Genomic DNA, 25,873 nt, shown 5'->3' on the forward strand with positions numbered 1-25,873 from the left:
AATGTAAGTAATAAATGTTTTGGAATGAATGTACATTATGTATTTTTTAACAATGTATGGTAATATATATTATTCACTACTGTTATTCCTTGTAGAAATATCTGTATCCCTCTTGAGGAAGTGGTTTTATCCACGAAACACATCAAGGGCATTCATACGCACATGACGTGAATGAGCGATACAGAAAAATTGTATTGTAACCATTTTGTTTTGTATTACAGTGGTTCTGGTTTTAACAATTGTAAATGTGGTTTAAAGTGACATTATTTATTTTAAACATTTGTGAAAACTTTATACAAAATCTTTGTACCTTGAAAGTTTCCCCCAAACATTTGATAATTCTGTATTTGATCAGGGGATGTGGCACTATACTTTCTCTTATTATGGGTAACTTCTATATATGTGTCTATTGGGCTCCAAAAGAAAGCTTAATTAGGAGAAAAAAGAACCTGACAATGTAGCAGTTCAAACCCATGTAAAGCTTTGTGACCAGTTTCTTACATTAGCCATATATGTGAATAACACTTGTCATTTAAGCATCATTTTTTAAACAAATGCTAATTTAACTATACAATCTATCAGTCAGAATCCTTAGTGCAATAAGATATGCAGCTCTTACCCGGCAAAATAGCAAACTGCCTGTGAAGCTGTTCCATGATGTCCACAGCAAGCAGGGGTCTGATTTCTTGCTGCATGATTTCATCTGTAGAGTTGAGAAGAGACGCCAGATTAGTAATATTTCACAGCCACACAAAACAAACACGCTACAGAATAAAGGAAAATAAACAACTGAAAAACTTGCACATGCTTTTTTTTCATTCTGTCAGCAAACAATATTCTTTCGAAAATACCAACGTACTCAGTACTTTTAAAGAGATAGTTCTCTTTTAAGCTTAGTGTACATTTTCAACTCACAGCTACTCAGCACTGAAAATAATGAAGTCTGTTTTCAGCAGCAGCATTCTTTTTTAACATTAGTTGTCTGTTATATACTTTCTTTGTTCTGCCCTGAGTCTGGCTAGCCATACATAACAGCACTTTGACCAGCCTTTGCCCCTGAGCACTCTGTGGAAGCCAGGCTTGGCTCAGTTCTGAATGGCAGTGCTGTGTAGCATACAGCCAGCAGACCTCTCCTGCATGAGACATCGATAGTTACACTGGGGCCTCTTTGTTACATGGTGTGCTTACTGAACTTTCTTTCCCTTTTTTTGGTCCTGTATTTTATTCTGTCCTGATTATTCTGTCCCGTGAATAGTTCTGTAAAAGAAAAAAACTAAAGCCGAACAGAGAAGAAAATAACTAGAAAACTAATTCTTGTCACATCTTGGAATATACAATGCTGGGAGAATTACCATCAGGTTCTTCTGTTAAATGTATGTTTCTAAGTGGATGTTTTAGACCATAATTACATTACCGTGGAAAAATGTAGAGCTGTAAGACCAGCTGAATGACACACAAAATGACGTGTTTTTTCCCTTACTCAAATGACCATTTCATCTAGCTGCTCTGAAAAACTGCATACAAAGGAAATCTAGGTAGTTATACTACAAACACAGAGTTTTTGAAGGCCACAAAACAGTCATAGGAGGCCACTATAGTTTAATGAAATTCCCTTTAAAGCAAGAAGTTTAGGTCTTCTTGCACTTGCTGAAATTTCAAGCTGGGATAATCATATCCAGAGCTACAGGCTGGTCATATGATTATCTTAGGTTTACTGTCTTTACTCAACCTATTTTTTATATTACATATACATAGCCAGTTTAAATCACTTGCAGAATCAAGATGTGCCCAGAAAGAGTTATAAATTCTGAGCTTCCCTCCATGCATGGTTCATTATCTTGCTATTACTGTAGGAACCTCTCTCTCCCTGCCTGAATTACTCTCCACATTATAAAGTAAATATAAATTAAGGAAAGGTGGAAATGAGATGCCCGCATAATGGCCATAACAGGTAAGTGGATGTAGGAACTCTAAAACAGAGATGTTATCCTTGTGAACCATTTGGGACATAGGAGAATGAAGGCTAACCTAATCTGCTTCTACTAAAACCTGAAATATGTATAATATATAGTAAAAAGAATGATTGACAAATTGAAAGGAAAATAATTTTTGTGCAAGGCAATAAATGTGACTCAAAATCAATGTCAGTGGCTTACAGAGCAGTGTGAAAACCTTGTAAAGTGCAATCATCTACATGAAATTACAGATAATGTCCAGCAGTCTTTCCCTTAACCATAGGGATTATTGGTGCCGCAGCGTGCCTGTGCAGTATAAATAGGAGCCAGTAAGAACCTTGAAGGAAAAATGAGTATTATCCCAGATGAGCTGCACTTAGGTGCGTGGGAGATTCATTAAAGCTCAACTTAACTACAGGTGAGCTCAAAGTTCAGCTATAATGTGACCACCAGTATGAGTGGCCAGTGGCACTGGGGCTCCATGTAAAAGTATTGTGCAAACAGTTGTAAATATATGCAGAATGACTATGTTTTTGTACTCTAGCTACAGTATTGTCATCTGTGCAATGTGTCAAGATTTATTAGGGTGCAAGTTGATCTCAAGTCATAGGTGGCAACATATTGTTTATATTCCTTTACTTTTCCTACCAAAAACCCATCGGAAGCATAGCCAATCTAGTGGTAAGTAAAAATGACATGCTAAAAAATCAGTGGATACAAAAATATGGCCAGCTAAAGGTATTTATAATTCACAACTTTCTGAAAATGTGAAGAATGGCTTCCCCCAAATCACACTCAAACTTCCATAATAATCATTTGATCTAAATGACCAAGGAAGAAAAAGGTAGAAGGAGTGACCTAGCTCAATTGTTTAAACAGAAAAACTAGTTCAAGTTTTATTGTCTTCTATTTAAATGGTGTATACATTACATGCTTGATGTTAAAAAATAAAGAAGCAGTTTTTTCTCCTAAATTATATGAACATTTTCCTGGTTAAATACAATAAAATATTGTGTCTGTTTCACTATGTCCACTGTATCTTGGTACTGAATCTTAGCACTCCTATTAGCCCACAATAACTGTTTCTGTATGAATATATTCTGTTGTGTTTGCAGATATATTCGAAACAGGCTCATCCTGTAAAATACGGATTTTCACATATCTCCTAAATAATAGTATTATCTAGATCAGCGGTCACCAACTGGTGGTCCGTGGCTCTGGCCAGTGCATCCCTGAGCGGAGTCAGAAGAAAGACCCCGCTGGGGGCACGCACCGGCCAGAGCCACAGACCTTGTACCCCATACAAATCCCTGCGTGGTCAGGAGTCAGTAATTTTAGTGGTCCGAGGGACCAAAAAGGTTGGCGACCACTGATCTAGATGCTGACCCCATCTTAGTTCATTCTGTTATAGTGCTTTACAGTCTGTTTGGTTTTTGTATTCTGTTGTATTTGTTTTGTGATTTCACATGTATTATGTTACTGCCATACTAGGCTTTGATTGTTTTGAATATTTTATAAATATTGTGTCACACAGCTCTTGCTTTTATGGAAGTGTTTCTTCATTTGGTATTTTGAAGGAAACCCTTTTATTATTTTGGAAACAGTTTTTTGTTTTTCAAGATATTCAAAACAGTGAAACATTGTTTGTTTAGTAATATATGTATATAGAAGTATACGGTATGTGTTTATATACAGTATACAGCTATACTATGTGTAGTATGATCACCCAATGCTTCAGCCATGTGTCATGGAGTTACAAGATGATACTGCATGCTACTTATGTAGCCTATACCACAGAAAAACATGTGTTTCAGCTAGTAAGCAATCACTAGCTACTCCTAGTCATTAATTAGATATTTTAATAAGAATAACTAAACTAATAAAATATCTCCAATGTAGCTTCAGTCCAATGAGGTGACTGTTAATATCTATCATTAGCATGAAATTAAAATCATCCATGTAGTTTTGTCCTAACACCAATGTAACTTACCCCTAAACTAATGTATAACACTAAGGCTGGGTCTACACAGAAGTTTTTAAAAACGCATGTAAATGTTTCTTCTACATTTATATGCGTTTTTATGCACCTTAATTAGCATTTTAAAGCTTGCCTTTAAAACGCTGGAAAACGTCAATGCTGTGTGTACGTTCCAAGTGCTTTATAAATGTGGAAAACCGTGGGGAAACACCCCATTGAAATGTTAACCCACATTCTAATTTTTTAAATGTTGATGCATGGGAATTTAAAACATGGGCTTTTAAAGCCTCAGGTAAAACGCTGGGGAAAACGTCCGGGTAGACTAAACCTAGTAGTTCAAATACAAAATAATTAAATTGCACACATAAACCTGCTAAGAATGACGCATCCATAATTCTGTATATATTCTTTGTGGCCGAGTTGCATTTTCTCGGCGTTCCAGCTGTTTAAGCTACTTATTTTGGAATTCTTACCATGATTATGCCCATCTCAGGTTAGTGCTCTGCACAGCATGTGCTGGTCTTTAAACTATATTAAAATGTGCGAGTGGGGAAGCATTTACTCTTTCAGGAACAATCTATTCAGTTAAAGTGGTACTTCTAAAACTTTTTGTTATTTACTTATATTATGCAGTGTTTGGTCCAGTAGATATTACATAGAATGTGAAAAGAAAGCTAAGCTATTAGATTTTTACTAAATGTAAGTTGTTTATCATTATTTAACATCAGTTATTATATTTAGGTAATTGTGAAAATATTTTATAGCATCCCTATTCATGTCATAAACTACTGTAAAATTAAATAAATGCTTATTATTTGTATAATATATTTATTATACTTGTAAAGCTTAAACCTGATTTACGAAGCAGTCTAAAGTAACACAACAAAGCACAAACATTTGTACATACATTTTCTGGCTGCGTATTCTAGATTAAGGCACCTTCCAAGAAAATAGTGATAGGATGCCATCTCCCCTTCTGATATTCGCACCAAAGTAAACAACTTTACATTTTTGGCCATCGGCTGGCCACATCTTGAACACCAGTATTCCATTCACAGTGGAGGAAGAAGCTGTGAAGCATAGCCTGCTCTGTACACAGAATTATTCCTGAGACAGGCACTGATCTCTCCTAATGCTATACAAGGATGTGTTTCTTACCGGCAACTTAGTGATGCTTCTTTGTTAATACCTTGAAAGCTTAATGACTGTTGTGCTTTTCTTGGATGCCATTACACGTACTATGTAAACATAGTTTGCTTTATTATATAAAAGACGATCTGCTCCAAGATGGACACGTGCTTGCAATAAAATGTGTATTATATATAAACTTAATTGTTACTTCAGCCATGCTGAACAGCTATCCTCGGCATCCAAGCATGAAGCTGGGTGGCTATCTCTGTAAAGATGTAATACTGGTTGATCTAGAACCCACGCTTACAACATTTTAAGGTGTATGGGAGTGTATATTGTGTGTGTTTAACTGTTTGCTTAGCGTTTGCCTTTATTTTTTTGTGTCATGATTTACTTTAGCTTGTGACCCTATAGGGAAGATTTCCCCAACTTTCTGTTTCTGTGCCATGTGTGGAAGAAATTGGAAGTACAGGTGTCACTGCTCTGTTATACTAAAACTTGTGATCATGCAAAGACAGATAAACACATCATTGGATGTTCTAACCCATCACACTAAAATGTGTTGTCTGTTTTTCTATTGATAGAGTTTTACTTTACTTCAGTCCTGACAGATACTGAAGGTGAATCTTCCACAGATGTCAGATGTCAGTAAAGCCTGTGACAATTAGGATGTTCAGAAAATTGTACTACACCTTGTTCTGCATTAAAAAGGACTGCCTTCCTAGAGTATGTGTTCAATCAAAATGTCAGCCCGGCAACTATCCTTTCTAGAAGGTGAATTAGGTTCAGCAATTAAGTCCTATGCAAAGATTTTCTGTAAATGATATTCTTTTTCATAGTTTGATAGTAATAGAAAAGGTAATAGGAAAATTACCTAATTATTTCAGGAATATTATAGGTTTTTGAAGAGCCAACAAAGTGCATGAAATTAGACATTGATTAGTTTGTTTTCAGAAATGCCAATGTTAAATTATTAATGACTTGTTTAAAAGCGTAATAACAGACAGCTGCCAGTCCAAATTAATTACAGTTAGATAAATCTTGTACATTGATCTTTGGCTTGTCTTTTCATTTTTATTTTAGATCCTATGCCAGTTTCTTTTTGTTGTATGTCCTAATTAGTGATCTTCCTGTTGTGTGGCAGGAAGTGATGGGATTCTCAACAATAGGGAACACAGACAGTGATACAAGCATGTTCATACAAACAAAGGTTACAAAGGTTAGCAGTGTTTTAGGAGGAATGTTTTTTTTTTTTTTTTTTTTTTTTTACGGTCTTTGTGTCGACTAGGGAGATCTAGTTCTTCCTCTTTAGTTCATGGGCGAAATCATACCAAAGGAGAGTGTAACAAAATACTAACCAAGGTTCTAACCCTTTGGACTATACCAAAATTAAAATTAAACTCTATATAAACACATAGTTGTGGTCACAACATGACATCAAGTAAGTTATACTTTTGGTTGGTCTTCTTATTCATTCTTCTTCTTCCCACAATAATTTAGCATCACACCATTAATAACTGGTTAACCATGTTCATGTATTGCTGCGTTTAGGGTAAACAATTTATTCTAAATAGATTTCCTTTTTTGTTTGACCTGTATGCAGAAGCTCACTGCATTGTGAGGACAGGCATGAAGAGCAGGTGCTTGCTGCTGTATAAATAGTTTGGATCAAGACAAATCCTCAGCCGCTTTATCTCAGCATCACAGGAGGATTAAAGCTAGAGGAAATTGTATTGCACTTTGATGTGAATCATGTGTCTAAATACTGGAACGACAAATCTATTTACTGAACTTTACAACCCATCACCATGCAGTGCTGCTGTTATTTGATGAATTAAATACTCTGCCTATCTTCCAGCTATAAATCTGCAAACATTCTGGTGGCAGCCAAATGAAATACAAGGAGAATTTTTTAATTCTTTTTGTGTACATACATGGTCCACGCATGAAAACTTGTAAAGTGACCTGATTGGTGGAGATTTTATTATTCATAGTTCTATGTTGGACAAGAGCCAAAAGCTGCACATGAACAACTAGCCTAAAACTTTCTTATGTGTTCTGTTTTATTCAGGGAACCTTTCCGGGAGTAGCATAGAAGCTGCCATTGTTTCTTCTCATTCTGGTACTTTTGGTTTCCTGGCCATCATGCTTACCCTGTTGTTTTAATTCTCCATACCTCTTCCCTGTTGGATGTTTTTTTTTTTTTTCATGTCACGATAACAAGGTTGGTGCATTACTTAGGAAATAATTAGTAAAACATGTTTTTATACCTTAAATTGTCATATTTAAGTGCATTTTCTCAAAACTGAGCCTCCCTCCCAATATGAAGCCAGTACTATCTAGTGAGGTTTCTTTTTTTCATTCCAACAAAAGTTTTGTACTTAGCTGCACCGAAAAGTTGAAAAATAATAACATAAATACTCAAAAAAAAATTTTAAAGATCATCGTCAAAAAAAAGTCTCAACGATTGACATATTTTTTTATTACTTTCTGCTTTATCTGCACAAGCAGGCAATAGGAATTTATCCTCCATTTGGAGTCAAGACACAAAATGCTAAAAATGTATTTTGACTGTTGTAGATTCTGATTGTGTTATTTTCATATGTTTTTCCTAAGCTATAAAAGGTAATACTATTACTGATAGCAGACCTTGAATATTACAGTAAATGGCTGCCTAATATATCTGGGCCTCATTCTTATACTAAAGAGTTTATACATATTCTTACCTTATATTTGCCTCTGCACTATGTGGAGGCCACGTGGCATCATCCATCCAGGACAATTCTGAGTAATGCTAACCACCCCAAATCTCAGACGCACAATACAGGAACGTCCTCTTGCCAGATTTGGGATACTCGGCATTCCACTGAATTTTTCTAGAAGAATGAATATGTTACCCTTACCTTGGTGCTGTTGGTGTCAGGGAACAACATATGGTAAGTATATTTGAACATTTTTCCTGTGAATGGTGTGAATAGGGCCCTAAGGACCCATTCTGACTTGTGCTTTACAGGAAATGTGTTAGTCTCATGTTATTGATAATTATGAAGCACGGTCTGAAGTGTTCTGCGGTCCTATTTAATTATTAAGAATAACAGTGTAATGCACAAAAACAGGAAGCAACACACTTATTTTGCAGTGCACCACAATGTGTATTTAGGTGTGCTGGCAGCCCCTTCAAATAACTTTAATCCACAATAATGTGTAGCTTAAAATGCCATTTGTTACTTCAGTTTTAGAGATAGTTTAGCAGTTTTAATGTAGGACAATGTATTAATAAGAAATGCAGTTGTAATTCAGCTAAATAAAGTACAACAGAGTTATATATAATATTAATATTAGTAATAAATCTAAGCTCTCAGCATGACCTGTTTAAAGGATCTTTAGTTATGTATTCCCTTGGTGTCAAAGTAATTAAAAAAATTATTTTATTATTTTATCCATGGCAATAATGTTTCACATTGACACATTACCATTCCCAGAAAGGTTGTTTTATACATATCCCTATTCTGCCACTTGATTTGTTAAAAGAATTGAAGGATAAATGAAAGAAATCTAGTTTGTATTTTTATATAAGGCATCTTACTCTCATTTAAAGCAATGGGCATATAATTAATTATTATCTTTTACCATACATACTTGAGCATGAACTGAGATTTGTTTTGACCTGCAAATGACAGTAAAAAAAGAATATCGGTGTATACTTGGGTCACACCAGTAGATGGTGATGTGTTCTCATGTAAAGTGTGTAACCAACGTGTGTCCTGCAGTTTAAAATTAATTTTTTTTTTTTTACATACTTTACATTAGGACACATCACCATCTACTGGAGACCAACAATAATGCACAAAAGATAATTCATGAGCAAATTAACCATCATAACCAACTTAAATGTACAAAATACAGTAGACTCTGGACAAAAAAGCCATACTAAGCGATTTAAATACTTTAAAATAGCACACAACTGATATAATTATTTATGGTCATTTTATTGCCGTTTCAATTGTTTACTGCTTTGAATGTTACCAGTAATGATAGAATTTTCTGCCCTATGTTTATACTCGAGTCAATGTAGTTTTCCTGTTTTTTTTTCAGGTAAAATTATTCCATGTGTTTATATTCAGATCAGTTTTTATTTGAGTATATACTGTATTTATCATAATTCCTATAGGATAAATTGTCAGTGCTGACCAGGAGACCAAAGAATATGCTGAAATACGAGATCATCCATTCTGTGCCCATATTAGTTTAGGGAAAGGGAGATCATTTTATTCAACAATATTTCCAAAGTAACAGAATAAAATAAAACTGTAATGAAAGGAACAGAAAAGAATCGTGGCTCTGGAGATGCTCAAAAAACATAATTCAAGGAGGATACAAAGTAATGACTTCTTTTGCTATCAAGTAGCCAGTTTGGATGTTCAGACACAAATTCTGTGTGACAGGTTTTGTTTTTGATGTATTTGTGATGATATTTGCTCCCCAGGGGATGACTAACACACAAAGGATATATGTCACTAGAGCTAAGTCTGACAACCATGACACATTAAATGTTAGCAATACAAATTAAATCTGAAAGCTTAACAATAATATTAATTATCAATTTTTTCATCACACAAGCCTATTTATAAAGCATTCACTGGTGGCAAAACAATCACTGCCCTTTAAAACACATGCACCTGAAGATTCACCTTAAGAGTACCTGATGTGGAATTTGGACCTGGGCCCACCTTCCATGTCAGTTCTGCATCTCTGATTATTATTTTTTTCTAGCTACAGATCAATGGGCCTTTGTACTCATTGTTTGCTAAATCCTCTATTATTTAGGAAAGGCTCATATCAGGAGCTTTCCAACAAATCTAGAGCCATCATTTTTATAGACAGTGGTCATGGCCCTTTGGAGTATTGGGTCCTGTCTCAAATGAGACCCCTGCAATCTCTGTTTGTCCACCACTGTTGTTAGAAGTGGCAATCCTTCCCAGAGTATATTCTAAAGGCAGTAAGGATATTATCAAACTAGGGATTATAATATACTGGTGGATGAATATAATCCACCAATCCTGTTTGCCAAGGAATTATTTAGCTGAGGACTATGCTACACTAGATTATACGGGTATACTGTAAAGGGAGTAAAGTATGTTTTTGGTTAAGTGGTTAGTATCCAGCTGGGGAATTATTTTATGTTGGTGGGGGTGCAATATGTTGCAGAGGTGGGCATTCACACACACATACTTTGGTATGGTGCAATGTAGTGCAATTTATATTGAGGAATAGGAAGTTAAACCTGACAGTGACAGTTGAGACATGCATATGAAATCCCTCCTATTGTGTGCTACTTCCCCCATATCTTAGATTTTAGGCTCTTTTGGGCAGGGTCCTCTCCTCCACCCGTGTCCTTGTTTGTATTTGTTTGTCATAAAAAAAATTAATGTACATCAAAATATGTTGGCAATACAATTTAATATTAATAATATTAACTCTAATAATTTTTTCATGTGTATTTTAATGCAGGCAACTTCTTCATAAGCATTTAGGCACACCTTTACATAGTATATGCTATTTGCTGGTATCTGGGATATTTCCTGTAAATTATTTTACATACTTTTATGTTCATGTGCCATTTTTTAACTACATTTTAAGTAACTATTATTATGTTTTCCCACGATCAAATTTCATGGGCATAGCTTCATTATATTCTGTTTCAGCATGTACCTGTACTCTATGCTTAATTAACAGCCAAAAACATTCATACAGTTCTCTTTAATTATATACAATTTCAGCAAACATTGTGATGGAATGCTTTACTTTCAATGCTGAACAGTTACATTTTCTGTACAATCTTTCATGTTACCATGGCAACCCACTTAACATTTTGCTGTAACTACATGCCTAAAGACACAAAGAAAAATTCATTGTGTGGATATCATTAACTATACATTTCTGGAGGGAACAAAGAACACTTGAGTTTGGCATATAAAAATATTTCTTTCACCTATTTTGTACTATATGTAGCTATTGGTATCCATCGGCCATTAAAATGGGGGCCAGGATTAAAATTGATTGAATGATGTGTAGATATGATACCTCAGATTAAGGCAATGGTCACATCAATGGCATTGGTTGCATGGCAATGGTCATGAATACATTGGTTCACAAATAAGAAAAGGAATAATCCCTGAAATATTTGTGGTGTTACATGGTCAGTTTTATCCTATGCACCTTTGAATTTGAGAAAGTTAACTTTCCCTTGACAAGTCATTTTCAACAAGGAGACTACCTACTGGTCCTATTCTGGCTTTTTTTCTCTTCTTTTTAGATCCCTTACCTAAAACAAAAATGCAGTAGTAATTTGGTTTGCATTGATTGCATTCTTGTTCCATTTTTATGTTAAAAGAAATGCTGACCCAGCCAAACAAGTAGCAGGTTGGTAATGGCAGCCAGCCACCATATGCTTCTCACTCCAGGTTTCTTGGAATTAAACTATTGAAGCCTTGGAAAAAAATGAAAGCAGACTCTGTGATGCAAGTTAATGAGCTGGCAGCTGTGCAAAATTAAAGGACAAGTAGTGAAATAGAAGTACAGCAGTGGTTTTAAATGCCTAAGTTTATTGCCAAGTGCTGCTAGTGGTAGTTGTAGAGGGGCAGCGTAAATTAATGATTAAAATGTTTTTTTAGGAACGTAAATAATTGTGTAAGTAATGATAAGTTATTAAAACAATAAGTGTATCAATGTGAGATTAGAAATAGAGAGATTTGAAAATTGTTAAAATAAATTTGCATTGGCATTTCATGTAGCATCCTCCATCCATGTTACAATGTCTTCATACAATATGGCCAAATATAGTTCACATTTTCAAGCTCCAGTGAGGAATCCACTAACAGACATGTCTGAATTGGGTAGGGGTTCAAAAGAACAAGCATAAGGGGCAACTTTACACTTTCACTGGAAGTGTTTATCACATGCAAAGCAGTTGAGGACTTCAAACAGCCAATCATGTGCAGCAGATTTAAAAAAAAAAGAAAACGGGAACCATAATCAAATGGTTCGTTTCACTTCACCTCAAATAACGCAATGTGTGACTGAAAATTGGTCTCTTCATGTTGGGAACAGCCAGAACAGAACAACCCTTTCCAGTACTTTTTTTTAAAGAATTCTGTTCCTAGAAGTAATTTAGTTTTGGCAGCTATAGGAACAGAGGAGACAATTGAATTTCGGTTCTGCTTTAAGGCCTAAAAAAGTGGAGCAGGTTTAGGGAAATAAAATGGGTCAACTTTACATCAATATTATTGTAAATTCATACACACTATGTAAGTCAATATAAGTCACATACTACTCCACACCCATAAAGAGTGGATATTTCTGTGTTCTAAGTAGCGAAGTAGATAGATATGGATAGAAGAAACAGTAACTAGGAGTGCCATAAACTACCCATAGAGCTATAAACTTTTATACATCATATCCTGTGATAGGAACATCATCAGAACAGATTGTTCTTTTGGAATAAAATGTTGAAGAGGATGTCGGCACTATATTGATATATATAAAAGTAATATATTATTACATATCTCATGCATAACAATATATTCCTAAATAAATAGTGTACCTGTTCCTTTAAACACAGAGGGAAGTGTGGAGGAAATGAATGTCACTAATAAAATATTAAGTCATTGATTGTCATCAGGCAGAACAATAGCGGTGTTAGGGTAGGTTCTCTTTTCTATGACAGCAACCTACTTGACCACAACTGGATGGACAGTTGGCTGATTTTTCAAGGCTGTAACCTCAGAAGTTGAAAATAAAAGCTAACACTTACAAATGATTAGGAAGTGTTCCCAACCTTCTTATACTTCGATAAACTTCTTTACAGCACTGGTTTATCTATTAGAAGGGGTATTTATGGCAGGTCATGTATTTCTACACTCAATTTTTTTCTCATGAGGCTTGTTTACTAATGTATTTATTGTTTATTTATTATTTTTATTGGTTAATTTTTCTATCTAAACATATTCAGATTTACTCCAGGTTTGTATATTGATTTGAGGCTATAGTAAATCTTTAAGGGTCAGAATATCTCCAATCATGTATACAGCCTTATAATTCCATACAAACTGTCAAAATACCCGCTTTCTGCTATATCTAGTTCTTGTACCACTATGGGTTTATGCTAGGTAACAAAATATATACAGGTGTCGTAAGACACCTCACTGACAAGCCTATGCTGGTAAAAGTTGAACTTCAGTCTGCTCTCTAAAATTCACAGTGGCACCCTCCGGTCTAAACACAGTGCAATTGTTAATTGCTCATAGGAATCGAGGTCATGATCTTTCCAACATTTGGATTTTGGACCAGCAGTTCAGCATTGTAGTGTATGTGAGAATTTCAACAGGATGTTGGAGGCTGAAGGAGAGCACCGGCTGGACTGGGAATAAGAAATAAGATGTGTGCAGTGGGTTTGTATAGGAACAGTTCTGCTGCATAACAAGTATGTATCCTCAGACAACCAGATTACCCACAAAAAGGTGGGGTAAACTTCTGCTATGCTATAGCTATGGATAAAATAAATAAAATGGACCTATACTGAGGGATTATGTATACCACCATGGCTGATTTATTAAAATGTACTGCTTGCCTGGTTGGTGTTCTGGTTCTATTAATATAGGTATTAATACCTTTTAAATCACTGACCCAGAATGAGTATACAGCTTGGGTGTTTGGTACATGTCATACATCTTACACACAGCTGCATGACAGGGGTGTGACAAACTACTGAAACCACAACATCAGCTTTACATGCAGGAAATTAGATCTCTTTTTAATGAATTTAGCAATTGCAGCTTATGTCATATCTGGAATGCTTGCTTTACCTACCAGGCAGGTAGGCTGTACTCCTTTTGCAGCATCCCAAGTTTAATTTTATGGTTTCTGTGAGAAATGTGTATCACATGTATTTTAAAAGTTTATTATTCCCCCTGACCAAAAAAAATAAATATCAAAAGTGTACTGACTATCTAACAAATATATCTACTACAGGAACCAGCAAAAAGTTAACAGTTATGAATCAGATAGAAAATTTGAGTAGATTTTTTCCCACTCTATTCAAAGTGGGAATGCCTGAAAAGTTTTAATTAACAGAAAAGAACATTGCATTTGATTACCATACTCTCTACTCATACAAATGTGATGTGAATTCATAAAGATAATTTGCAAGTTGCATTGGCATAATTTTATACCTAATGTAGCACTGGAGGCTCAGATACCATCGCCATTAGGACTATGTGCACATTCTTCTTCAATATTTTCCCTGTCAAATATTGTTGGCTGGGGAGAAGAATCATGTGAATGAATGGAGCTGCTTTGGGCATATCTGCTTTACATATGCAGTAGGGAAGAGCTGTCTTTCCATACACAAGTATTAGAGTGGACAGAAATAGTCTGCGGCACAGCAAGAACTTTCTAATAACCTTTAGCTACCATATTAAAATAAGACCACAGAAGAGCTGGTTTATAAAACAAGAACAAAGAAAAGCAATATGCTTCTTATAAGTAACCCTTTATAATAATATTTTCTTTCCTAGTCTGTATAAAAAAAAAAATTCAAGCTGCAGTTAAAATTGAATATCAAGCCATTATACAAGCATAGGTAACCTGTTTAGGGCCTTAGTTTTCCATTCAGACATTGGGCTTGTTTTATAAAGCTCATGGGTGAACATAGGTGATCCAGCATTGAATGCATTTCCTAAAAATTATTTGCTGTTAGTTGCCAAATGTTTTCTGTCCCGGACTAGACCCATTCTAGGTTTTCTGAATCACCCAGGTTCTCACATGATAGTCTCCAGTATTGGAAAGCTTTAATAAATCAGTCCCAAAGTCTCAGTGTACCAGTCCACCCCATTTAATTATTCTGGTGACCTGGGAACCTAGTTTGCTTACCTAGGTATGGTATTCTCAAATGCTGGTTTATAACAAAAGCCTCATCTGTTATAATGTCAGTACTTAGAAGTTTCTCACATGGAGAAATTAAGACACAAAGAGCATATGAAATAGGAAGCAGTCCAACAATATACCTTCCGACTGTCCCTGATCTGAAGATACTGTAACTCTTACAGATTTAACCTCCTTGCCGTTAAGCCCAACCTTCGTGCGGGCAAAAAAAAACGGCTAGGATGGTTAACCCCGAGATTTTTCCCAACCCACTTACCTGGTCCCCCTGTGCTCATCCAGCGTCGTCGTCCGTCGATCTCCCTCTCCAGCGTCGGGTGTCCTTCGTCGGGTGCCAGCGGGACCAGGTAAGAAGCCGGCCGGCATCTTACCTGGTCCCGCTGATCGTCCACGTCCTTCTTCTTCCAGCGCCGGATGATCTCTGAAACGAGAAGCCGTCTGGCGGAGAAAAAAAAAAACGGACGGCTCCTCCCTACGTGCGTGATGACGTCGGCGCGTGTGCGGGAAATTCAAATTGAAACTCATTCATTTTGTATTGGATTCAATACAAACTCCTGTATTCAATCCAATACAAAATAATTCAAATAATTACACCAAACAAAGTACATAACTGGTAAATTAAAACGCTCATTTTGTATTGGATTGAATACAAACTCCAGTATCCAATACAAAAAAATTAAAAAAAAATAAAATAAAAGTAAATACATTTTTTATATTCATATTATCTACTAGAACCCCTGTTCGGACATATTTCTGTAAGTTACAGGTCTACAATTTAAAAAAAAAAATTTCATGAAAAACAGTGGATCACTTTTGGTACAGAAATCTAGACCTCAGTGTAACGCTCAGGTGGTTAAGTCTTTCTGTCCGTTTCCTCCTCAGTTGTCCCCTTATTGGATGGTAATAGACACATTTATTAAAGATGTATTGTTTACCTTTTAAACCATGTTATTTTGCACTAAACCTTTATTTCAGCCTCTAAATTATTATTATTGTTATTTTGAAGTGCTAATATAAAGGAAATGTAGTTGTAGAAAGAAATCACGTGTTTGAGTAACTGATCAATTTTGTGAATTCAAGTTTTATAATCTACATAATGTGGGTGGGACAGTGTGTCATTGGCCTACATAGTTTTAGCTAAAAACATTTTGTCTCTCTAATCTCCAAAAGTTGGAGGTATTTTGCAGTGCTAGCTGTCAATTTGTTACTTCACATATTCACATGGAGCTAAATGAAGTCTGTTTTTGTATATCACAATGCATCATAATTACCTGTAAATAGTTTAAAAAATAAATATATATAACAAATACAATAAATAGGAAATACCAAATACATTAAATAATTGGAGATGTTAACATATCTGCACATATTTGCACTCCCTCTACCAATCATTCAAAAAAACTTTTCAAAGGTTAAAAAATAAAATAGAATGAACAATCTAGCTAAATGAAAGGGGTAAAATATTATTTTAGGTTTCTACACATTATTGTTTGCTAAGGTGTAAATCATTAGTAAGACTTCATTAACTTCAACAGTTAACCATCAGCAACCAATCAGAAATGATCTCTCACCGACATGACCTTAGTAAATGAAAATCTGTCATCTCAGAGTTACTGCTCTTTTCACAACATGAATGTTTGTTTAAATACCGATGATGGTCTCATGGGGCTTTTTCTGATGAAGATCAATCCTCATTCTCTAAGATGCAGCTTGGAATGTGACATTTTATGTTTTATAGGCAAATGTAGATAAAGCCCACTATGATTTGCTCCAAAAGGAGCCCCCCCCCCCCCCCCCCACACACACACACATGCTGTAATTAAAAACCTACATGTACCTGCTGAAAATGAATGGCAACCTTACAGGAGAGCCCTGTAGCTTGCCATGTAATGAGAGACCAATACTGTACATAAACCTGACATGTTAGTTTACAATATTTTAAAACCTTTTTTTTTTACATTTGAAGGCTATATTTGAAGAATTGAACTAAAAAATAAACTTTTCTGTATAATACACTGTGTTGGTATTTATCTAACAAAATCAAAAAACTAGTTAGTTTATCTAAAACTAATCAAAAAACCCAAATGCCAAAGAGTGTTTGAAAAATACAAAGTAAAGTATATATCAATTCCATAGGAATTAGGAAGATTAATAGCAGCCAGATGCTGCTAATCAAATGCACTTGATTACTTGATCATTAGCAAGTGTGACCACCTTATAAAATAAAAAGTGTTGGCAGATTGCTGGTCTGGAGCATTTAGGTGTGTGTTAACACAATGCCAAGGAGGAAAGACATCAAAAAAGCTAGAGAAGCAATGGATGCTGCCCATCAATATGGGAAGGGTTATAAGGACATTTCTAAACTGTTTGAAGTTCATCACTCTACAGTGAGAAAGATTATAAAACATTCAAGACAATTACCAATCTTTCCAGCAGTGGAGGTCTCAGCAAATCTTCCCCAAAATTATATTGTGCAATGTTTAGAGAAATTGCAAAAAAACTAAATGCTACAGGCCTCAGTCTCATGACAGTACAAATAGAAAAGGATTGAACAAGTATGACTTGTAAGACACAAGGCCTGAGTTAAGGATGCCAGGAGAAAGCCTCTTCTCGCTAAAAGGAACATGGCAGCATGACTTAGGTTTGCAAAGTGACATATAAACAAACTACAACATTTCTGAAACATGTCTTCTGGACAGACAAGACAGACAAGGTGCAGATTTCTGGCCATAATGCACAATGCTAGATTTGATGAAAAGACCATATCATACAAACACAAAAACAGATCTTGCAAACCTGGAATAGTCATTTGCTATTAGTTGGTAAATGTTTTCAATCCTTAACCTCATTCTTTCCAGCTTTTTTGATCACACAGGTTTTCCCATTAAAGTATATCTCCTTGAGTCTTGGAGTGCTTTAATAAATCAGGCCCATTTAATCATAGGTGTGCTTAGTTTTTTCACACATGATTCTATTTTGGCTTAAGTTTTGTTACATAAATAATGAAACAGTGTAATTCGCTGTGTGTTTTTGTATAGCTGAGGGTAGATTTAAATGAACTTAGAACCTGATGATTTTCTCTTACAACCTGATACATAAAACCTTAGCATTGAAAGGGAATTTGCATTCTTTTACACATGACTGTAGATGCAGAAACCAAAAATGTGGAGAACAGGAGGAACAATTCAATTACACTTTAAGTTCCCACTTTATGCTTCCAAATTATTTCCTAGACTTCTCCCTATTTATAGACTGATTCATGATGTCAGCGTCCAAGTTCCTGTAATCAGCTCTGTCATCATGCAATGAATGGACTGCTGCAGCCAGTCATTGTGATTCCAATAGGTGAAGACCTGACCATGCACGAATAATACTCAACCATCTGCGATCATTATTAGCCGCTGACATGGATTCCTGGACCATGCCCAGATCATGATGATTGCAAAATAAAACCTCATAAAAATTATTAATTCATTTTGCAAAATTTAAACATGTCATAGTATAAAATGATACAGGAAATTTTCAATCATTACTAGATCACATATGGTATCTGCACCACCCACATCACAATGATATCATCCATAGCATTGAATGTGCTTATTTCAATGACCCCCAGAAATTCAGCAATAGCGTGCACCTATCACACAATATATATACAGGTCAGTATGATAATTCTTCTAATAATATGCACCCATCACATCACATAAATCCATGTCAATATAATAATACTATTAGTAGCATGCACCCATCACATAATATACATCCATGTCAGTATAATAATTCTAGTAATCCCTATTTAATTTAAAGCGCTGCCTAATATGTTGGCGCTATATTAATACATTTTATATTTAATAATAGGCACCCATCACACAATATACATCCATGTCAGTATGATGATTATAGTAGCACCATTCACCCCTCACACAATATACACCCATGTCAGTATGATGATTGTAGTAGTAACATTCACCCATCACACATTCATGTCAGTATGATGATTGTAGTAGTAACATTCACCCATCACACATGATTCATCCATGTCAGTATGATGGTTGTAGTAGTAACATTCACCCATCACACGATACATCTATGTCAGTATGATGATTGTAGTAGTAACATTCACCCATCACACATGATTAATCCATGTCCTATGGGTGAATGGTGAGTATGGTTGGAATATTGCAATGATCTGGCTATGGGTGTGATGTCGGATGCTGCCATAGTGTTATCTCAGCTCCTCTCCCGATCACTTACCGACATGGGTGATGACAGTGGAAAGCCTCTGTGTTAGCTCCTGATGTGACATTTCTTCTTCCTTCAGCCAATACAGCATTTCCCAGTGAGAGATGTTCCCCCTGCCCTGGCAGACTGCAATGTGCCGGTGTGTGCACGATACAAAGCCAGGCGGTGCCACTCCCAGTTCTCCCGGCTGACATTCACCTGTCACTAGGCAACGCACGCTGGCCCCACTCTGCTGGCACCACTCTGCCCGGCCCGATGGGGACAGATTGCTGGCTTTACAGCAGTGCCCGGTCCGGGGGTTTTGTGTGATGATGCTGCTGCTGGTGCTGATGCGGCATTCCCTATTCATTCCATGGTTTGCACACCCAATACCTGCCTCCAGGGGCCACAAGGAGAGATGTGCTGATGTCATGGAAATCCCGGAATGATGGAGCCCGAGGACTGGAGTCTGCAAAACCCAGGGTCATAGATGGCATGTGATCTGCACCTACCGGGGATCACTTCTAGTTTCATGCATTCATCATTGCTCATATTCCTGACACACACACACACATATATATATATATATATATATATACATACATACATACATATAGGTTTCATTACAGTGTACATGTGCCAGGCTATGCATTTCTCATGACCTGCCCACCAAAGAGTCAATTTATAAAAGTAACAGAGCAGAAGAAGGATATTCTATATCAGTTATGGAGATTATTATCTGATGAGATTTGGATGTTACATTCTGCATCCTATTGTTGTGAGATGAGCCTGATGTCAGCTTTGTCTCCAGCACATAAAGGGTGTGAAGGATGGAGAGCAGCAGCTGCTTGTGGTTACATAGCCACCAGACCCTGCACCCCTGGGGCCTGACCATCCTGTCACTTACTAATAATTGTGCCTGTCTACACAAGGCAAAGACCCAGATGGTAAACAAATCAAACCAGAGGGAAGAAAATATATATATATATTATCTAATCTTTTATTGGCCTAGCACTGTAATCAGCAATAAAATAATATAAATTAATTATAATTTAGAATATTTTTTTAAAAGAATAATATTATTATTATTTTATTAATAAACGGGATTTTAATAGCGCTAACATATTACGCAGCACTGAAAGAATAAAATAATACCAAGTAATCATTTCTTCAAAAATAAATAACTACATATTTTTTTTAAAGAGGAATATTTTATTCACATCATATCGTGAAGAATTTTAAATTATTAGAAGCAGCTCCAAATCATTTACACCGACACCATGCCTAATGTAGGTGTATCTTTTTTTCACACGTTAAACATTTTTATTGAAAAGTTAAAGTTAACAAGCATGAAAAACCAGTACAAATGATGTCTATGCATCTATTCAAATATACACAAATAATATTGAAAACAGTGTCCCAGTAAGAGAACATAAACTAATGAACAACTTAAACAGGAATCATCTGCCAGGTAATGTCAGGTACAAAACAGATAATCAAACACAAATAAAATTATCATGCAGCATAGAGGATAAGGAAAAAATGAAAGGCACAAAAAATAAATAGGGGGAGGGTGAATAATGCTGTATCCCAAATTATCCTTAAGGCATATCATGGTGCGGTGTGCACAGCTGCAGGAGGGCCCCTGAACAGTCCTTAGCCAGCAGGGGCCCCTGCAGAAACTCGCAGAAAGGTCCTGAAAGCCCACCCTCAGTTGACAACCTGAGCTGTACACTGAGGGCTTTCAATCCACAGAAAACCCAGCAGATGATCTCTAAAAAATTGTTATAAAATGTTTTAAACTTCTCCCCTAAGTATACCAAATGCCTTTTTTACCATTAGATTATAGGTTCTGAGGTTCCAACCACTCACAATGATGCTACCGCTGCTGTACCATAAGGTAAAATTAGCATTTCTATTAAATATATTGTTATATTATGTAACCGCAGGGTCTAATGTATATATTTTTTCTATTACATAAGTACCAATAGACAAACGTGACACGGTGAATGAACCTGCGGGATGTTTGAAATGTTAAAAGATGGTTAACAAATTACAGGGAGTTTTCACAAATGGATGAGAATTCACAAGGAGTGCGTCTTAAAAAAATTAAGCATCAATTATCTTCTTATAAAAATGATTTGATGAAATTTGATAACATTCTTGAAAACTGAAGTGAAGATCGAGAATGTAATTCAGTTATTCATAAAAGAAAACTTTTTGCTATCTTAATAAAAACAGAGGGACTAAACTGCGAACAAAAAAAAGATTATAATTTTTTCCTGAAAATATTAAAGCTGATCTCCAACAGCTTTCAGCTTCCCTTCCTACCACCTGATCCAATGAACCCAGACAGCAATTGAGAAGCTTGAGCTCTTCCTTTTCCTAAAGGCTGTAAGACTGATTGGGCTGCTTGGAAATAGAGCTGTGGACTGCATAGCCAGACACCATTATAACATTTGTATTACAAACACCATTGGTATATAAGGCTGCCTATGTCACATCCCTGCATAACATCTAACCTGTTCACTCACACCCCCTTTTTCACAATTCTCCAAATTAGAGCTGTGGACTGCATAGCCAGACACCATTATAACATTTGTATTACAAACACCATTGGTATATAAGGCTGCCTATGTCACATCCCTGCATAACATCTAACCTGTTCACTCACACCCCCTTTTTCACAATTCTCCAAATTAGCCACCCCCCCCCTAATTTTTCCCTTATCACAACCTCCTCCTATGTATAGTATCTTTACCTTTTGCAATATTGTCCCTCTCCTGTCACCACTGCCCTTCCCTTCCAATTTACTGCTTGTATGTAACTGTTTTTTTGCAGTGGCAAAATAAAAAGTTTAGGGGTTGGGAGGAAGAGCAGGGCATCCTTGTGTAAGAACAGTGCCTGGTGGGCTTAGTTCTACTGTCTCTCTGCAGCTGTTGGAGCATCCCACACAAAGGGGTATCAACCATGGCAATGGAAAATATAAAGGCAGAATTCTACTTTACCTTTTCAACAGAATGCCTATAGTTTTTGCCCAACAGGGACCCTTACTTTTATATAATTGTGGTAATCTGCTAAAAAGTGTCGGTAACAGTGCCAAACATGGAGGTAACAGTTTAGAAAAAACAGTCATTATTAATTTTTATACTTCGAGGCACAAATGCCAACATTCAAAACAGTAATTAAAAAAAATCAATTTAATCAATGTGAATAAATACATCCATGGTGTTATCTTAAAAGCATTTACTTAAAAGGGAAAGATTAAAATTACATGTGCTCCGCCTGTATATATTTTTTGTGCCTTTTTTACAGGGGAAATTATTTTCTACTATTTACTTGGTTATGATGGGTCACTTGCCCTTTGTGCAGGGCTGCTGGGCATCTGTAGATGTCGCTGTGAAAACCCTGATCTGTCAAATCCCAGTGCCTGAGACAAGAACAGTTGCTCCAAGACATTTGTGGAAGTAAGACCGAGATTATTTTTGAAATGGAATTTTGAGGCCAAAAAATCTTGGTTTATACTCCAGCATTATTTTGTAGGCGTCCAAGTCTTCAGTTCACAAAAGACAAGGCTACTTTTATTTTAAGCCCTAAATTGGGTTCCCCCTATTGAACTACATGGGATAAAAACTTGTTTAGCTATAGAAGAAAGAATAAAGTACAAATACTGCATTTATCATTGCTAAAGGCTTCCTCCTCCCTTCTGGTTCTCTAAAGTCACTTTTAAAATTACTGGCCAGCAAGTCATAGCTCTTATACATCATCCAGTACAATGCAGGACCAGCAGTCACAATCCACTGAATGCATACATGTAGGAGTTACGTCCTAAATGTTTATTTGCCAAATATTTTCTTTTAAAAGAATTAAAAAATATATATATTTTTCATAAAATATTATATTTCAAAAAATATCCACCATGCATCCTGTAGGACTGCAAATAACCAGACCCCATCCTCTTCTTTTCTCTGGCCTTCAGCTATTTTCGGCAGTTAAAATCCTCAGTGGTACCAAGATGCACTAGACACCCATTGGCAAAATACTGGTGGATCATAATTAACTAGCTGCCTACCCTAGCTGTATAGGAGGAACTGAGTTCTCAAAAGCAATCTGGCAGTTTGAATTTCGAAGTAAATTTGACATTTTTATCTTTCAGGAAAGATATGGATTGTTTTTTTGACTGGCAAAGTATTTATGTTTATAAGCTAAAAAACTACAGTGAAAAAAACACCAAAAAATGTTTTTCTATTATTATACCTGCAAGAATTAAGCCCGGGTAAAAGTGAAAAAAATATTTATCTCTTACTCCAGAGTACAATCAAATTAGATATGTATACTTCAAGCAAAATACTGTATGCATTTATTAGGCTTAAAATCAAAGATTAGACCAATATTGTTTTAATTTTTTGTGTATTGCTAGCCAGAGGTTTTGGCTATTTGGGTATTCAAGCCTGGAGGTTTTGCAGTTCAGCACAAGCCTACAATAAAAAAAGATTTTAAATTAAAAAAAATTACCAGACGCAGCCAGCAGATGGAGCTCCACAGACTGCTTACTGAAGTTTTTTTTTTTGGCTGAAAATAGAAAAAAATTTGTTCTGCTGGTCATCTCTATACTGAACACACAGCTGAATGAGTCAGAGGGAGGAATTTAAAACCAATAGTCTCCTAGTAATAAAGCCGAGAACATAAATCTACAAATTGTGGTGACACAGAAGTTGGGCTTCATAAAACATAATTCAATATATATAATATAAATATTATAAAACATAATTTAGTATATGTATATATATTTATTTATTTATTTATATATAATCAAATAAATCAGCTTTCAAACACTGGACATTACACTCCAGAATGTCCAGTGTCAAGGTACCCAAAGCCAGACACAGCAAAGCAGCCCCACATCACCCAGCCTCCTCCATGTTTCCATTCTCTTCTTTGAAAGTATATATTTTTTCTTCTGTGAATGTAACCCCTATCTAAAGAACATAGTTAGGTTAATTGGCTTCCCTGCAAAAAAAAAAAATAGGGTGTTAACTCTAGATCTCTGCGGTATGGTTTTTTTTTTTTTTTTTTTTTTTTTTTTGAAATTGTATTTTTATTGAGAAGTTTTCAACAGGGTACAGAAAAAAAAAAAAAGGGGGGAGAATAACACAAAAGGGGAAGGCAACAATAACTTATTTTCAGTTTCAAACACAGTAACAACCAGTTCTCAAACAGAGTGTATCACAATACTTCCTCGAATAGCAGGTGAGTATAAAGGATATAGGACCTAAAACCCCATGCAATAGGGGAGAAACCAGGTGGAGGAGCGGTCAAATAGGTAAGCCCGCATAATAGTGGTCCCACTCCTCCCAAACCCTTTCAAATTTGGCCACAGTGTCTCGAAGAAGTGCCGTAAGGTACTCCATAAGGCGGATCTCTTGGATCCTCGCATATAGATTTTCCATAGAGGGAGGTGAAACTGTTTTCCATCTAGAGGGAATCAGCGTACGCGCTGCGACCAGTATATGGGAGACTAATTTGCGAGAGATCCTAGGGAGGGTAAGGCATGGTTGACCCAATAGATGAGTGAATGGGGATAACGTTATAGGTTGCTGAATCACTTCGGACATTAAAGCATTAACACGTGACCAGTATTGTTGAATAATGGGACAAAACCAAAATATATGTTCTATAGTACCTTGGTGAGCGCCACATCTCCAGCAGGTAGGGTCTACGTTAGGGAAGAGGCGGTGAAGCAGCGATGGTGTATGATACCATCTGAGGAGTATTTTATACAGGTTCTCTTTGTACAATGTGCAGATTGAACTTCTGTGTGCCGCGTCCCATATCTCAAGCCATTCGTCAGGAGACAGAGAGCGGCCCAGAACCTCCTCCCATTTGATCATGTAATTGAATTTATGAGTAGTCCCCTGTGGGGGAGCATGCAAGATGCGATAAATAGAAGAGACTACTCCTTTAACATAAGGACCCTCTATACAAAGCCTCTCAAAGGCGGTAAGAGCCTGAAAGGTGGCCGTGGGCTGCAGAGAAAGGATGTAGTGCCGTATCTGCAGATAGGCATAAAAGGAAGTACGAGGCATATCTACTTTTTCTCCCAGTTCGATAAAGGAGAGCAGTCGTCTCTCCGTCGGGTGCAGGACATGTCTGATCTGATAAAGGCCTCTGGTCCGCCATGGACCGGACATATGGTCCGATAGACTATCAGGAATTTGTGGAGTGAGTATTATGGGGGTTAGTCTCGAGACTGGAGAAACGAGACCATATTTAGTTTTACAAGTCCTCCATATGTTTTTCATGAAAAGCATAGGAGCCAGTAAATCTAGATCCGACAAAGGGAGAGACGAGCTCCACAGTAAGACATTGGGGTGTATGGGGGCAAGCCATTCTTGTTCCAGCTCAACACAGACACTTGGGGGGTACGGGGAGGTCCATAATTGCAGGTGCCTGAGATGTGCTGCTAGATAATATTTACAAATGTCAGGGGCACCCAGGCCCCCACTGTCTCTAGGTGTACAAACAAGGATTCTGGGCACCCTGTGACGCTTATAAGCCCAGATAAATCGCATAAAGTCCATTTGGAGCTTCTTCAATGCTCGGGGTGGTACTCTTACTGGTAGTGTCTCAAATAAGTACAACAATTTAG

General features: G+C 36.4%; 1 protein-coding gene across 1 annotated transcript in view; it reads right to left on the reverse strand.

The window, feature by feature from the left end:
• The window catches only part of MCF2L2 (MCF.2 cell line derived transforming sequence-like 2), a gene marked incomplete in the record, with an annotated part of 134,440 nt that extends 114,861 nt beyond the window's left edge, over positions 1-19,579 (reverse strand). Inside the window, 2 exon segments of the mRNA XM_072408165.1 lie at positions 620-703; positions 19,258-19,579. Of these exon segments, the coding sequence (XP_072264266.1) occupies positions 620-703; positions 19,258-19,336 (163 nt within the window).
• Between the last annotated feature and the right edge of the window lie 6,294 nt (positions 19,580-25,873).

This window comes from Pyxicephalus adspersus, chromosome 4 (assembly GCF_032062135.1).
Source record: "Pyxicephalus adspersus chromosome 4, UCB_Pads_2.0, whole genome shotgun sequence".
Lineage (NCBI taxonomy): Eukaryota > Metazoa > Chordata > Amphibia > Anura > Pyxicephalidae > Pyxicephalus > Pyxicephalus adspersus.